Here is a 15,333-nt window from a genome sequence, read left to right as displayed (position 1 = left end):
AAACATTTGGCTTGCAGAATATCGACACATTTGGCTTGCAGAATATCAAGCTGGCTATTATATGCAAACCAATGAGGACCTCGTTTGACTCTTAAGCCTTTTCCAGGTATATTAATGAAGTGAAAAGAGAAAACGACCTTTTTGTAGATCTGATCAACAGAAATAGAGACAGCCTAACCTTGAAATCTTTAATCTTTCTAGTCCTACTTAATATCATACTCACATGATACAGTATGATATGATAAGACATTGCCTGGTATGAATGGAACTTTGTTTCAGTGCTCAGTTGTGCTGGATTAATTTGATCAATCTGTAAAATGGGAATAGTGCTGACTTCCTTCACAGGATGGTTTTGAAGATAAATTAACTGGGGCTTGGGAAGAACTCTTTATATATTAATCTTGAAGCAACAACACTTATTTTAACTTTTTTTTAAAAAACATACTTTAAGGAATGGTGACTCTTTTATGATTTGAGGGGGGCACATTTCCCATTTTAAATCTGCTTCGGACCCAAGACTACACATCACTGTCACACAGGAATGTATCCTACAAAGAAAGGTGATATGCACATTTTCCCACACAGACTGCATTAGCATGTAATACCAAGCTGTGTTTTAGCCGTAGATGAGCCTGAGTGGAGTGCTGGGCTCTTGCAGCTCCTCTCTTCCTCCTGTGTGGCTTGGAGGAGGATTTCTGCCAAGTTAGGCTTGTTTAGTAGCTAAGCATTGTTTGTTTAGGACCTCTGTTTTGGACACAATCTAAGCTAACTTTTCCCATAATTATATTTCCATACTAGAAAAGGCTTGACTTGTTGAATTTCTGCCTGCCACACAGCTGTTAAAGACAGAAGAACCCTGCTTTTCATCAATGCCAGCCCTAAACCAAAGCCTAGGCTCCCATCTGGTACCTCCTTCAACAAAAAAAGAATGCTGTCCCTCAAGTAATTCATGCAGCCTTTTAACACTAAACTTACGCGTTTATCCAAGTTTTTCTAGACTCAAGAGTATTAATTTTTTTTGCAGGCTGCTCTGTTTTAGTTGTGATAAATAGCTGCATTTTGTTTTTAATCTAATTTTTATGAAATCTTATTGAACAAAGGACTTAGTCATTTTTGTTAAGCGGTAGAAAAACTTTATAAATCTCTCAGAACAGACTCTGTTGGGATCTACGGTGAAACAACTGTAAATTGCTTCTGGGTACAGGTCAGCTGAGGCATTTCTGGTTTTGCATGTTGCTTTCATCTCCTGCAAGAAGCTCTCCTTGAACAGAGCTCACTGAGACCCTCCTTAAAACTGTGTGCTTGGCTGCCATGCTCTATGAAAGATGGGTCTGAGAACATGGCAAAATAAACTCAAAGTAGAGGGCATGAGGAAGTTGTAAAGCTGCAGGTTCAATCCCCATGCTGGTCATTTTGGATTGGATGAGAGGCTTGTGACTTTCTTTTTAGGGGTGGGTCCATAACTCAGTGGTAGGGCAAATGCTTTGCATCCATAAGGTCCCAGACGCACAATACTTGGTTAGGTGGCCAATATTATTCTGTATAAGGCAACTTCATATGATCAGGTAGAGAACTGGTGGTAACCTTAAGTTTCCTGGGCCTTTGAGTACATATTACCCACATTATTAAGCACTATGTTCTAGCAAAGAGTGAGGAACTGCTGAATTTCAGAAAATCTATTTCATTGAGAAATAAGGGGTCATTGTCAAGATGGTTACTTTTTCAGAAATCTGTAATTCCTGTTTCTCTTAGCAGCAAATTGCGCGTCAGTTCTTGTGCATATGGTGGCCTCATTTTTACATGTGAATGCCAGAGGGATCAAACTCTAGAGATTTGTCTGTGTGTAAAAGCAAACAATCACCCTCAGTTCAGTTGGTCAATAGCTGGCAGAGACCACATTGACTGTAATAGTTGCTAATTCATGCCGAGAAGGCCAGGGTGAGTTTGTGCTGCTGCTTCTTGAATGAATTGGGTTATTCATGGAGCGCCGGAATGCCGTACGTTTTCTCTCTCCGAAGACGTAAAGGGTCTCAATGACGCGCAGACTAGGCTGTGGGAGGTCAGGCTCATTCATTGAAGCTGCAACAAACTCTGAAATGAACAAGACAGTTAAAGCATGCATGACTGGGGAGGGAGAATCTGTTGTTGAGGGGCTCCCATCCCACTTCCCAAATGTCAGTGTAAAATATGCCTTGCTTTTGTATCACTTTGTTTTCTGGGAGTCCTGCATAAAAAGGGAATGAACTTTATTTCTAACATTCAGTTCTGAGTGTTTTCTTTGTGCAGAGGATCTGCCACTGGTTAATTCAATTTGCGCGTGCCGCCTTTCCCCCTGACAATGGTCCTGCTTTAGCTTAGTGTCTTGAGCTTCAGCATCTAACAAGAGAATTGGGATACAGTGAAGATGAGAAGAGCTTGGCTGGATCAGGCCAAAGGCCCATCTAGTCTAACATTCTGTTCTCACAGTGACCGATTAGAGGACTATGGGAAGCCCACAAGCAGGACCTGAGTGCCACTCCCCACTTGTGATTCCTAGTAGCTTATGCACAGAGACATATTGCCTCCAGCAATGGAGGCAGAACATAACCATCATGGCTAATAGCCATTGGTAGCCTTATCATCCATGAATTTGTCTAATTCTGTTGTAAATCCATCTTAGTGATCACCAGTGCCTCTTGTGGGGGCAAATTCCATAGTTTAACTATGCATTGCATGGAGAAGTACTTTCCTTAGTCTCTCTGAATCTTCCCACATTCAGCTTCATTGGATGTTCCCGAGTTCTAATTATGTGAGAGCAGAAAATACTTCTCGCTATCACTTACTTCACACCTTGCATAGTCTTTTACACTGCTATCATATCTCCTCTTGCTCATCTTTTTTCTAAGCTAAAAAGACTCAAGTGTGGTAACCTTTCCTCCAAGGGGAAATTGCTCTAGTCCCTTTATCATTTGGGTTGGATTTTCTGAACCTTTTCTAGCTCTACAATATCTTTTTTGAAATGAGATGACTAGAACTGTATAGAGCAGCCTTTCCCAACCAGTGTGCCTCCAGATGTTGTTGGACCACAACTCCCATCTTCCTGACCATTGGCAATGCTGTCTGAGGCTGATGGGAGTTGTGGTCCAACAACATCTGGAGGCACGCTGGTTGGGAAAGGCTGGTATAGAGTATCAAAGTATGGTCACCCATAGATTTGTATAATAGCACTATGATATTGGCAGTTTGACTTTGTCCCTTTCGTAAAGATCCCAGATGTGGCACTCACCCTTTTTACAGCTACTGCACACTGGGTTAACATCTTAATCAAGCTAATCATTATGACCCTGAGGTCTCGTTCCTGGTCGATCACTGCCAGTTCAGACCCCATTAGCATATATGTGAAATTAGAATCCACCCCCTCTTTTGGAGCTCCTCACAGTGGGTTGTACCAACTAAGTTCTACTCAGAGTAGACCCATTGAATCTAAGTTACTAATGTCCATTAACTCCAATGGGTTTACTCTAAGTAGGACTAGCATTAAATATCACCCCATCCCTTTTTGTTTCAACCAGCCTGAATAATTTGGTGTCATCAGAAAACTTGGCTACCTCATTGCTCACCCTAAGTTATGAAACACAGATTCCAGTACTGATCCTTGGGGGGCTCCATTTTCTACATCCCTCTATTGGGAGAACTGTGCATTTATTTCTGCCTTCTATTTCCTGTTCCTTATCTAGTTACTTAATGATCCACAAGAGGACATTTTCTCTTATCCCATGACTGCCAAGCTTACTCTAGTGAAGTACTTTGCCAAAAGCTTTTTGAAAGTCTAAGTGAGGTGTGGGGAATCTTTGGCCCTCCAGATGTTGCTGAACTATAACTCCCATCATTCCTGGCCATTGACCATGCTTGCTGTGGTTGATGGGAGTTGTAGTTCAGCAACGTCTCAAGAGCCAGAGGTTCCCTACACCTGGTCTAAGTAGTGTTAACTTGATCACCTCTATCTGTATGCTTGTTGACATTCTCAAAGAAGTCTAACAGGGTAGTGAGACAGACTTACCCTTACAAAAGCCATGCTGGTTCTACTTCAGCAAGACTTGTTTTTCTATCTGCTTGGTAATTCTGTCTTTAATAATGCTCTCCACCAGTTTTCCAGGAAAAGATGCTAAGCTAACTGGCCTGTAATTTCCCAGATCAGCTGTGGATCCTTGTTTAAGAATTTGTTACTTTGGTCATTCTCCAGTCCTTAGGCATGGAGGCTGATATTAGGGACATTACATATTTTTATTAAAAGATCAGCAATTTCACTTTTGATTTCTTGAAGACCTCTTAGGTGGATGCTGTCCTGACCAATAATCTGTCAGCTTTTAGGTTGTCAGTAAGACCTAGAACTTTGTCTCTTATCACCACTTTTTCCTCAGTTCCTCAGGCTCATGAAAGTTAGTTCAGACACAGGGATGTGCCCTACATCTTCTACTGTGGACAGATGCAAATTATTCATTCAGCTTCTCTGCAATCTTCTTTTCCTCCTTTGGCACACCTGAGTTTTTTGTCATCCAAAGGTCCAGCCGCTTTCCTAGCTGGTTTTCTGCTTCTAACATATTTGAACAATTGTTGTTGTTGTTGGTCTTTATGTTTTTAGCAATGTACTCAAATTATCCATTGCTGTCTGCTTGCTTTTGGGGGTGGGGATTTGTGTTCCTTTTCGTTCTCATTTGGACAAGATTTCTGTTTTCTGAAGAAAGCCTTTTTGCCTTTAATGGCTTCCTTCACTCCGCTCATTAACCATGCTGGCATCCTCTAGTCAGTATTGCATTCTAACTGAGCTTCAATCATTGTGGTTTTGAAAAATTCACAGGAATTCTGGAAAGATTTGGCCCCCTTGACTTTGCCTTTCCGCTTTCTTTTTACTACAGTAGGGCCCCACTCATATGGCGGGTTATGTTCCGGACCCCCACTGTAAAGTGGAACTCATTGTATAGAATGGCATGCGATGCCCCAAAACCGCCGTAAAAGTGGAACAAGCACTGTATGAGTGGGGCTTTAGTCTAATTGTGTCTAATTGAGACCTCTGTGTTAGCTAATCACTGTAAAGCGAAGCGCCGTAAAGCGGGGCCCTACTGTATTCTGCTCATTTTTGTGATGCTTCCTCTCTTGAAGTCAAATGTGACTGTGTTGGAGTGCACCAAGAGTCTGGATTGCGTTCCTAAATTTGCCCCAGCCTTGCTGCCTCTCTAAGCTGCCTGCTGCTCAGTGTATTCATTTATAAAACGGGGATTTCCTCACATGGGTGTTTTGTACATTTAATTAATGCCTACAACAGCACTTGATTGCAATTAGAGGATGGGTATAGCTGATGTGAGATGCTGATCTTTCCTCCTCCTGGATCACCTTTCCCCAAAAAAGTATTGCTTGCTTGCATCACATTCATGCTCACAAAGGGTCCATTGGTGTTTCCATTGTGCAGAAGGGCGTCTTCATTGTTGTATGAGCAGGACCTGTCTTTGAGACAAGCCAATTTGTCCACTTCTCCACTCTTGAGTCCATAACTATTCCTTTGATGTGATCTGAGGGCACCCTTGAGTTAAGGTTGCGGTGAGCTTGTGTAAGAAGTTTTGGAACCTTTTCTCTGTCTCTGTTATACCTGGTTTGAGAGTTCAGACCTGTGTCTGATGATACATGAGCAAGAAAATAAAAAAATTCAGGACACCACTATTTCAGAGAATTCCCATTTTTTCTAGACTTGTTTCTGCTTGTGGTAGATGTAAGTTGTAGCTCTTGGTTAAAAGCGTGACTTGGAAATTGTCCCACAACAGGGGTATTGCTAGGTAGTGTCCTAGAGGGCTGTAGCAACAGCTCTTCTTCCCCTCATCCTTCCCCTTTTTATGATTTTTGTACTTCGCTTACAGGGCAGTTTTCCCTCTGAAAGTTGGCCTACATTTGCATCCATACATATAAATTAACATATGCAAATTTTATGCCAGTATGTATCATGGGCTGTGCTCAAAATCTTTTAAGGTCATAGCAGTTTCACTGTCTGACAATTCACAGGCTTTCTCGTGGAAGTAAATGTGCATACTCTGATCAGGGTGTGAGACTTAGGAGCCCTCTTTGCACATCATGTCTTAAGTGTACACTAAACAGTGTAACATAAATGCAAGCATTTATCACACAGGTACTAGCCCATACATGGCTACTAGCCATGATGACTTTGTTCTGCCTCCGTTGTTGGAGACCACATGCCTCTGAATACCAATTGCAGTATGGAAACTGTTGTGGCACTCAAGGAAGGGCCATTGCTCAGTGGTAAAGCCTTGCATGCAGAAGATCCCAGGTTGAGTCCTTGACATCTCCAAATAGGGCTGGGAAAAACTTCCTGTCAGAAACTGGAGAGCTGCTGCCTGTCAATGCAGACAATACTGCGCTAATGGCCCAGTGGGTCTGACTCAATTTAAGAGAGTTTCTTATGTCTTGCTTGTGGGCTTCCCATAGGCAACTGTTTGGCCACTGTGAGAACAGCACAGTGTTGGACTAGATGGGGCTTTGCCCTGATCCAGCAGGGCTCTTCTTCTGTTCTTGGGTATGCTAGGCACAAAGGCAATAATTAGCTCTCTCTCCCTCATGAGTGTACATTTCCTGCCAAACTAATCTTATCTCATTTTTTGACCGGGTAACCTTCCTTGTAGACTGTGGGAATGCTGTGGACATAATATACCTCGACTTCAGCAAAGCTTTTGACAAAGTGCCCCATGATATTCTGATTAGCAAGCTAGCTAAATGTGGGTTGGATGGAACAACTATCAGGTGGAGCCACAGTTGGCTTCAGAATCATACTCAAAGAGTGCTTATCAATGGTTCCTTCTCAAACTGGGCAGAAGTAACGAGTGGGGTACCACAGGGCTCGGTCCTGGGCCCAGTGCTCTTCAACATTTTTATTAACGACTTGGATGAGGAGGTACAGAGCATGCTTATCAAATTTGCAGATGATACAAAATTGGGGGGCATAGCTAATACCGTGGAAGACAGAAAGAAAATTCAAAGGAACCTTGATAGTCTGGAGCATTGGGCTGAAAACAACAGAATGAAATTCAAGAGGGATAAATGCAAAGTTCTACACTTAGGAAAAAGAAACCAAATGCACAGCTATAAGATGTGGGATACTTGGCTCAGCAATACGACATGTGTGAAGGATCTTGGAATTGTCGTTGATCGCAAGCTGAATATGATGTGGCTGCAAAAAAGGCAAATGCTATATTAGGCTGCATTAACAGAAGTATAGTTTCCAAATCGCGTGAAGTATTAGTTCCCCTCTGTTCAGCACTGGTTAGGCCTCATCTTGAGTACTGTGTCCAGTTCTGGTGTCTGCACTTCAAGAAGGATGCAGACAAACTGGAACAGGTTCAGAGGAAGGCAACAAGGATGATCAGGGGACTGGAAACAAAGTCCTATGAGGAGAGACTGAAAGAACTGGGCATGTTTAGCCTGGAGAAGAGAAGACTGAGGGGAGACATGATAGCACTCTTCAAGTACATGAAAGGTTGTCACATAGAGGAGGCCCGGGATCTCTTCTCGGTCATCCCAGAGTGCAGGACACGGAATAATGGGCTCAAGTTGCAGGAAGCCAGATTTCGACTGAACATCAGGAAAACCTTCCTTAACTGTTAGAGCCATATGACAATGGAACCAATTGCCTAGAGGGGTAGTGGGCTCTCCGACACCGGAGGCCTTCAAGAGGCAGCTGGAGAGCCATCTGTCGGGAATGCTTTGATTTGGATTCCTGCACTGAGCAGGTGGTTGGACTTGATGGCCTTATAGGCCCCTTCCAACTCTATTATTCTATGATTCTATGATTTGGAGGGCAACCCCTGCAGTGAGTGAAATGGCCCTAAGGTTGCCTTTTACAACACGTGCCCTTAATTTCAGTCCATAACAAAGCCATGTTGTCTTATTTATTTGTTTGTTTATTTATTATTTGATTTATATTCTGCCCTTCCTCCCAGCAGGAGTCCGGACGTTTGTTGGATGTTTGCTTTGTCATCAGGATGGAAAATAAACTCACCATGTGGAGAACATTACTTGATTTCATGATGTGTCTAGAATGTCCACCAAGGCAAATTGGCAGCTTTGAGTGGACATTTGTGGTGTAAACCTGTGTTTTAAGAGTAAATGCTAGTTCAGCAGTCTCTGCAGTTCAACTAGTGCAATGGGGGATTCTTTTGAAATCATGAATTAGAATGTGGACAGACACTCCAGGATTCCTGTATCTCAGTATTAGGGAGGGATAATATTATTTGAAATGTGGTCCTTTAGTTGCATCCCAGTAGTTGAATTACCATCCCACTAGTTGCTGATCTGTAGCGTGTGGCTTGTCATGCTTTCTTGAGGACTTGGGAGGTTTTTTTGAAGTTTGGCCATCTTTGTTTACTTGTGGCAGAAATTATCTTTTATATATTATTATTTTGTTTAATACATTTATTAGTCTGGATTACACAGGTTGATGTCTGGCAAGTGGGTGAAAGGGTCTTGTCTTTTATTTACATGGGTTGGTCCCTGCCCTCTTACTCTTCCAGCCAGTGGTGGTAGCTGGTGTCCATTGGGGACTGGTAGGGCAGAATGCAGGGAGACCAACTGTAGGTGGAGCCAGACTAGAACTGCTGACACACCAGAGGCAGCTAATTCTGAGTTCTATGAGGGCAACACTAAGATAGGGAGTAGGTGGCTGACAGCCAGTGCTGCCTCTTGGACTGACATAAGACAGAGGGCAGGCAGGTGGAGGCTAGCTGGAGACAGACTGAGCTTGGTGGTGCAGTGCCCCTTTTGCCTTGGAGAAGCCTCCAGAGTCTTTAATCCTAAACACTTATTTCCAAGCAAGACACAGCAGAGCAGCCTGAATGTGATCTCCTTTGATTAACTCAGAGTACTGGTTGCAGGTTAAACATGAAGAGCTATGATCTTTAGGAAGCTGTAGGAAATACTATCAGTTCTATTGTGTGAGGTGTTTCCCCCTCCCCCCCCGAAGCGTAAGTGGCTTCTCCCATTGCTGCTTCAGTCACTTGCTCTACAAGCATCTAATCACAGCGTAAAGCAATTTCAGCTTCCCAGAGTGCATAAAACCAAGTTCAGCTGTGTTTTGAAAGCAAATGTTCAACCTGGATTAACTGGTAATTTTCTAGTTCTAGTGGGCAAAGAGCCATTTTTTTCCTTCAAAGAGGCAGCAGGGATCACACCAAAAAATGGAGACTAGAAGAGATTTTAAGCACAGCGATGGGGATTTTTGTGCTGCCACAGCGGCTGCTGTATTTCCTTTGAGAATAAAAGCCTGAAGTGCTCACTGAGAATGTAGCAGCATTAGGAGGGCCATGTTCACTTACTTCATTAATCAGTAATTGGCTTTCGTGTTCTCTAGCTTTGACTAGGCTTTTATATCAGAGACCAGCTGGCAAGTACTTACATTAACTGGCTTGAGTGCTTGGCATTAATTTTAAGATCAGGAGTGGTTTTTTTTAAAGTGAGTTCTTTTAACAGTGGCATTTAGAAGCCCTGAACTAGTTTTGATCTGAATAGGTTTCTTTTCTTCTTCTATATAAATATGTTTTCTCAAACAAATCTACACAGGGAGATTGCTTTGAACTTACTTTATGCTAACTGAATTTGCACATACTGCTAAGCCGTGGTTTGTTGAACAAGAAACCAAACTAGGATCAGATACACAGATCAGCAGAGTAACCACAACTTGTTTTGCCTGATGTTGTTTGTTTTCTAATGGTTGTTGCCTCACATCTCTGTAGTCAGGCAAGGGTCTAGGGTGGTGACTGAAACAATCTGGGATGAAGTCAGTATAGTGGGCTTGGATGTAATGAGAAGCCACAGTTAACACAAACTGAGATTCGTAAGCCAGCTTTAAACCATGGTTTTATATTCTGGTATATTGGCCACAAATGCACCATGGGCAGGTGATGTACAAACAAACCACAGTTAATTTAAACAAACCATGGCTTAGTGTTACACGTGAACTAGGCCAATAAGTCAGCCTGTTTGTCCATCTAGCCCACTCTGCAGGGACTCAGATTATGCTTTCCCAGATCTGCTACCCAAACTTTTTTTGACTGGGTCTGCTAGAGATTAAATGTGGGGCCTCCTGCATGAAAAGCATCAGCGATAGATGGTCCTATATAGAAGATTTGCCTAGGAAGGCCAGTCAGATTGCTAAGCACCTTCAAGAGAAGTATTTTGATTCAGGAGGATATGGCACAGCTGGAACTCCCATTACATTTTGTTTTGTTGTTGAAACCTGTTCTTTTTGCTGCTGTGATTTTGGCAGGAGCAGTTGAAGCTAAGAGATCCTAAGCATATTCACCAGGAAGGAAGTCTCACTGAATTTAGTGGGACTTATTTCTGAGGAAACACGTGTGGGATTGGGCTACATTCCTTGTTGGCTTGGGGCAGGCCAGAGGAATCTGTGGCCCTCCAGATGATGTGAGGTGTTGTACCAATTCCACTGTACACTGTCTTATACACAGGACAGCAATTTTGCTGAACCCAGGGCAAGGTGCCTTCTGGCGGACCCCCAGCACCTCCCTTGTGCTCCCCCCAAAGCTTAGCAGGGTGTGGATGGGAACAGGCAGCAGTGCTGAAAAGCAGTTTTGTCATCAGCTCAGGGCTTTAAAGAGAAGCACTGAGCAAGGCATCTGCAGCTGCTGCCACTTACCTCCCTGGGCTTCTGGGCCCTGCCTCTGATTCATTCATTGGGGTGGGGGGCAAAGGCATGTGGATAAAGAAGATGGTGGCCACAGTTGCCTGCCCCAGCACTTCACTGTGCTGAACTGTACAAAAAAATAAAAATAAAAGGGGGAGGGAGCTGGCATCAGCTGTTGTGGGCCCGACTAGTTGCCCCTTTATGCTACTGATGCCAGGCTGGGTTGGGGCCATATAGTTCCCTCACCTACGAAGGTGAATAAAGGACATATGACTGTCATCTTTTCTGCAGCTAAATCTCAGTTTCCCTAGCGTGGTCATCACGGCGCTTTCTTGTTTCCAAACAGGCAGCTACAAACAATGTTATTACACCGTTGAGTGCCAGCTATGTTTTGCAAGCCTGCTTTAACATGGTTATTTTTGTAGTGTAGTCACTAAAACAGCCTTGCAGAGATTTGCTCGCCCACGTGCCCAGAGTGAGTAATTTTCTTTTGATGGGCGAATAAAATATCATTAGGTTTTTCCCTTAATTATCATCTTGCAATGGTTAGAAGACTCTGACTTGGTTGCTTATTCACAAAGCACTGATAAGATGTTTGTATGTTCTCTTTGCAAGGCAAGAGAAATGGTCTCCATCCCAAAGAGCTTGCACACAACTTGTGCCCACTGATTAACCTGAGAGCAGGATTAAAAGCCAACACCTCCCACCCATGAATATAAAAGGGCATTTTTCCAAAGTGCATTTCATTTTCACATCACTTCTGAATTCAGCACAAACTTCTTGCAATAGCACCTTGAAAATTCTCCATGGTTTTGACCCCTTATCTTTGTGCTCTCCTGTCTTGTTACATCCCATGTTAACCATCATGCACCATCATGAGCTACCCAATGATTTCATTTTCTGATAAGACTCCGCTCATTGTCCTTGGCAGGAACTCAGAATGCCTCTATTGTGCCAACTGTCCAGGGGTGTAGTGGTCCGGGGTCTCGGGGGGTCTTAGACCCCTTACTTTTTTGGGAGAAGGGTCCCAATGTCTCTAGCATCCCACGAGCCAATCAGCATTCAAGGGGAAAGTGTTAGCCACTGAGAAGAATGGTCTAACATGCTTCCTTGTCCTTTCTTGCTGATTGGAACCAATCAGAGTGAAGGGAGGTGAATCAGCCACATAGAAGACTCTTTTCAGTAGCTAACACTCTTCCCTTTAAGAACATAAGAAGAGCCTGCTGGATCAGGCCAGTGGCCCATCTAGTCCAGCATCCTGTTCTCACAGTGGCCAACCAGGTGCCTGGGGGAAGCCTGCAAGCAGGACCCAAGTGCAAGAACACTCTCCCCTCCTGAGGCTTCCGGCAACTGGTTTTCAGAAGCATGCTGCCTCTGACTAGGGTGGCACAGCACAGCCATCATGGCTAGTAGCCATTGATAGCCCTGTCCTCCATGAATTTGTGTAATCTTCTTTTAAAGCCATCCAAGCTGGTGGCCATTACTGCATCTTGTGGGAGCAAATTCCATAGTTTAACTATGTGCTGAGTAAAGAAGTACTTCCTTTTGTCTGTCCTGAATCTTCCAACATTCAGCTTCTTTGAATGTCCACGAGTTCTAGTATTATAAGAGAGGGAGATGGACTTTTCTGTTTTATTTTCAATACCTTTCCTAATTATTGCTAGCATGGAATTTGCCTTTTTCACAACTGCCGCACACTGGGTCAACATCTTCATCGTGCTGTCCACTACAACCCCGAGGTCTCTCTCCTGGTCGGTCACCGCCAGTTCAGACCCCATGAGCGTATATGTGAAATTCAGATTTTTTGCTCCAATATGCATAATTTTACACTGTTTATATTGAATTGCATTTGCCATTTTTCTGCCCATTCACTCAGTTTGGAGAGGTCTTTTTGGAGCTCTTCGCAATCCCTTTTTGTTTTAACAACCCTGAACAATTTAGTGTCGTCAGCAAACTTGGCCACTTCACTGCTCACTCCTAATTCTAGGTCATTAATGAACAAGTTGAAAAGTACCGGTCCCAATACTGATCTTTGAGGGACTCCACTTTCTACAGCCCTCCATTGGGAGAACCGTCTGTTTATTCCTACTCTCTGCTTTCTGCTTCTTAACCAATTCCTTATCCACAAGAGGACCTCTCCTCTTATTCCATGACTGCTACACTTCCTCAGAAGTCTTTGGTGAGGTACCTTGTCAAACGCTTTTTGAAAGTCTAAGTATACTATGTCCACTGGATCACCTCTATCTATATGCTTGTTGACACTCTCAAAGTATTCGAATAGGTTACTGAGACAGGACTTTCCCTTGCAGAAGCCATGCTGGCTCTGCTTCAGCAAAGCTTGTTCTTCTATGTGCTTAGTTAATCTAGCTTTAATAATACTTTCTACCAGTTTTCCAGGGACAGAAGTTAAGCTAACTGGCCTGTAATTTCCGGGATCCCCTCTGGATCCCTTTTTGAAGATTGGTGTTACATTTGCCACTTTCCAGTCCTCAGGCATGGAGGAGGACCCGAGGGACAAGTTACATATTTTAGTTAGCAGATCAGCAATTTCACATTTGAGTTCTTTGAGAACTCTCGGGTGGATGCCATCCGGGCCTGGTGATTTGCCAGTTTTTATATTGTTCGTTAAGCCTAGAACTTCCTCTCTCGTTACTACTATTTGTCTCAGTTCCTCAGAATCCCTTCCTGCAAATGTTAGTTCAGGTTCAGGGATCTGCCCTATATCTTCCACTGTGAAGACAGATGCAAAGAATTCATTTAGCTTCTCTGCAATCTCCTTATCGTTCTTTAGTACACCTTTGACTCCCTTATCATCCAAGGGTCCAATCGCCTCCCTAGATGGTCTCCTGCTTTGAATGTATTTATAGAAGTTGTTGTTGTTGGTTTTTATGTTCTTAGCAATGTGCTCCTCAAATTCTTTTTAGCATCCCTTATTGACTTCTTGCATTTCTTTTGCCAGAGTTTGTGTTCCTTTTTATTTTCTTCATTCGGACAGGACTTCCATTTTCTGAAGGAAGACTTTTTGCCTCTAAGAGCTTCCTTGACTTTGCTCATTAACCGTGCTGGCATCTTCTTGTCCCTGGTGGTACCTTTTCTGATCTGCAGTATGCACTCCAGTTGAGGTTCTAATATAGTGTTTTTAAACAACTTCCAAGCATTTTCGAGTAATGTGACCCTCTGGACTTTGTTTCTCAGCTTTCTTTTTACCAATTCCCTCATTTTTGTGAAGTTTCTTCTTTTGAAGTGAAATGTGACCGTGTTGGATTTTCTTGGCAATTGGCCATTCACATGTATGTTTAATTTAATAGCACTATGGTCACTGCTCCCAATCGGTTCAACAACACTTACATCTCGCACCAGGTCCCGGTCCCCACTGAGGATTAAGTCCAGGGTTGCCGTCCCTCTGGTCGGTTCCATGACCAACTGGTCTAGGGAATAGTCATTTAGAATATCTAGAAATTTTGCTTCTTTGTCATGACTGGAACACATGTGCGGCCAGTCTATGTCCGGGTAGTTGAAGTCACCCATTACTACTACATTTCCTAGTTTGGATGCTTTCTCAATTTCATATCTCATCTCAAGGTCTCCCTGAGCATTTTGATCAGGGGGACGATAGATCGTTCCCAGTATTAAATCCCTCCTGGGGCATGGTATCACCACCCACAACGATTCTGTGGAGGAGTCCGCCTCTTTTGGGGTTTCGAGCTTGCTGGATTCAATGCCTTCTTTCACGTATAGAACGACTCCGCCACCTATACGTCCTTCCCTGTCCTTCCGATATAGTTTATATCCAGGGATAACCGTATCCCACTGGTTTTCTCCATTCCACCAGGTTTCCATTATGCTCACTATATCAATGCTCTTCTCTAAGACCAAGCACTCCAGTTCTCCCTTCTAGGTTCGGAGACTCCTAGCATTAGCGTACAGACACTTGTAAGCAGTGTCTCTCTTCAACTGTCTTTGGCACTTGTGGTTTGGCCTGTGGTAATTTTGCCCTTCTGAATTTATATCCTGTGCCCCTGCTCTCACAATGCCTACTTCTAGGCCTACCCCATTTAAAATTTCATCATTTTTTGGTCTTTATCCCAGGGGGGAGGTTTATTCCGAACCGGACCTTCCTCAGCTCCTGTCGGGTTTCCCCCCTCAGTCAGTTTAAAAGCTGCTCTGCCACCTTTTTAATTTTAAGTGCCAGCAGTCTGGTTCCATTCTGGTTCAAGTGGAGCCTGTCCCTTTTGTACAGGCCCAGCTTGTCCCAAAATGTTCCCCAGTGCCTAACAAATCCAAACCCTTCCACCCGACACCATCGTCTCATCCACGCATTGAGACTGCAAAGCTGTGCCTGTCTGGCTGGTCCTGTGCGTGGAACCGGTAGCATTTCAGAGAAAGCCACCTTGGAGGTCCTGGCTTTCATGCTTATTGGCTCATAGGGATGTCTGTTGTTGTGGGAGAAGGCATTAACAAGGATCTCATTCTTGATTCCACAGCAAAAAAGGGGGGCATGGCTGTGACTATCATGAAGGGATCCTTCCTGCACTTCTGAATGTGCCATTATGCTCCTGCAACTTTCTCTGAAGTCCTAGCTCAAAATCTACCTTTACTGTGAAGCTTGTAGCTTCACCTCTTTAGCTGCCATCCCCAACTGGGGAAAACACCAAATG

General features: G+C 43.5%; 1 protein-coding gene across 7 annotated transcripts in view; it reads left to right on the top strand.

The window, feature by feature from the left end:
• Nucleotides 1-15,333, top strand: part of BIN3 (bridging integrator 3) — a 173,941-nt gene that overhangs the window by 24,373 nt on the left and 134,235 nt on the right. The window contains exon 1 of one of the 7 annotated variants that reach the window (XR_009758752.1): nucleotides 804-942. The exons of 4 other annotated variants lie outside the window; for them this stretch is intronic. Coding sequence is in view for 2 of the 3 variants with exons in the window: in XM_061593411.1 (XP_061449395.1) it covers nucleotides 929-942 (14 nt within the window). In the remaining variant the exon portion in view is untranslated. Of the gene's footprint in view, nucleotides 1-803; nucleotides 943-15,333 lie in introns of those variants that run through there. 2 more of the 7 variants (XM_061593411.1, XM_061593415.1) reach the window with 2 other exon arrangements.

The sequence above is a fragment of the Rhineura floridana genome, chromosome 12, assembly GCF_030035675.1.
Source record: "Rhineura floridana isolate rRhiFlo1 chromosome 12, rRhiFlo1.hap2, whole genome shotgun sequence".
NCBI lineage: Eukaryota > Metazoa > Chordata > Lepidosauria > Squamata > Rhineuridae > Rhineura > Rhineura floridana.
Note: the sequence above shows the minus strand (reverse complement) of the source record. Positions and strands in the feature narration are given on the sequence as shown.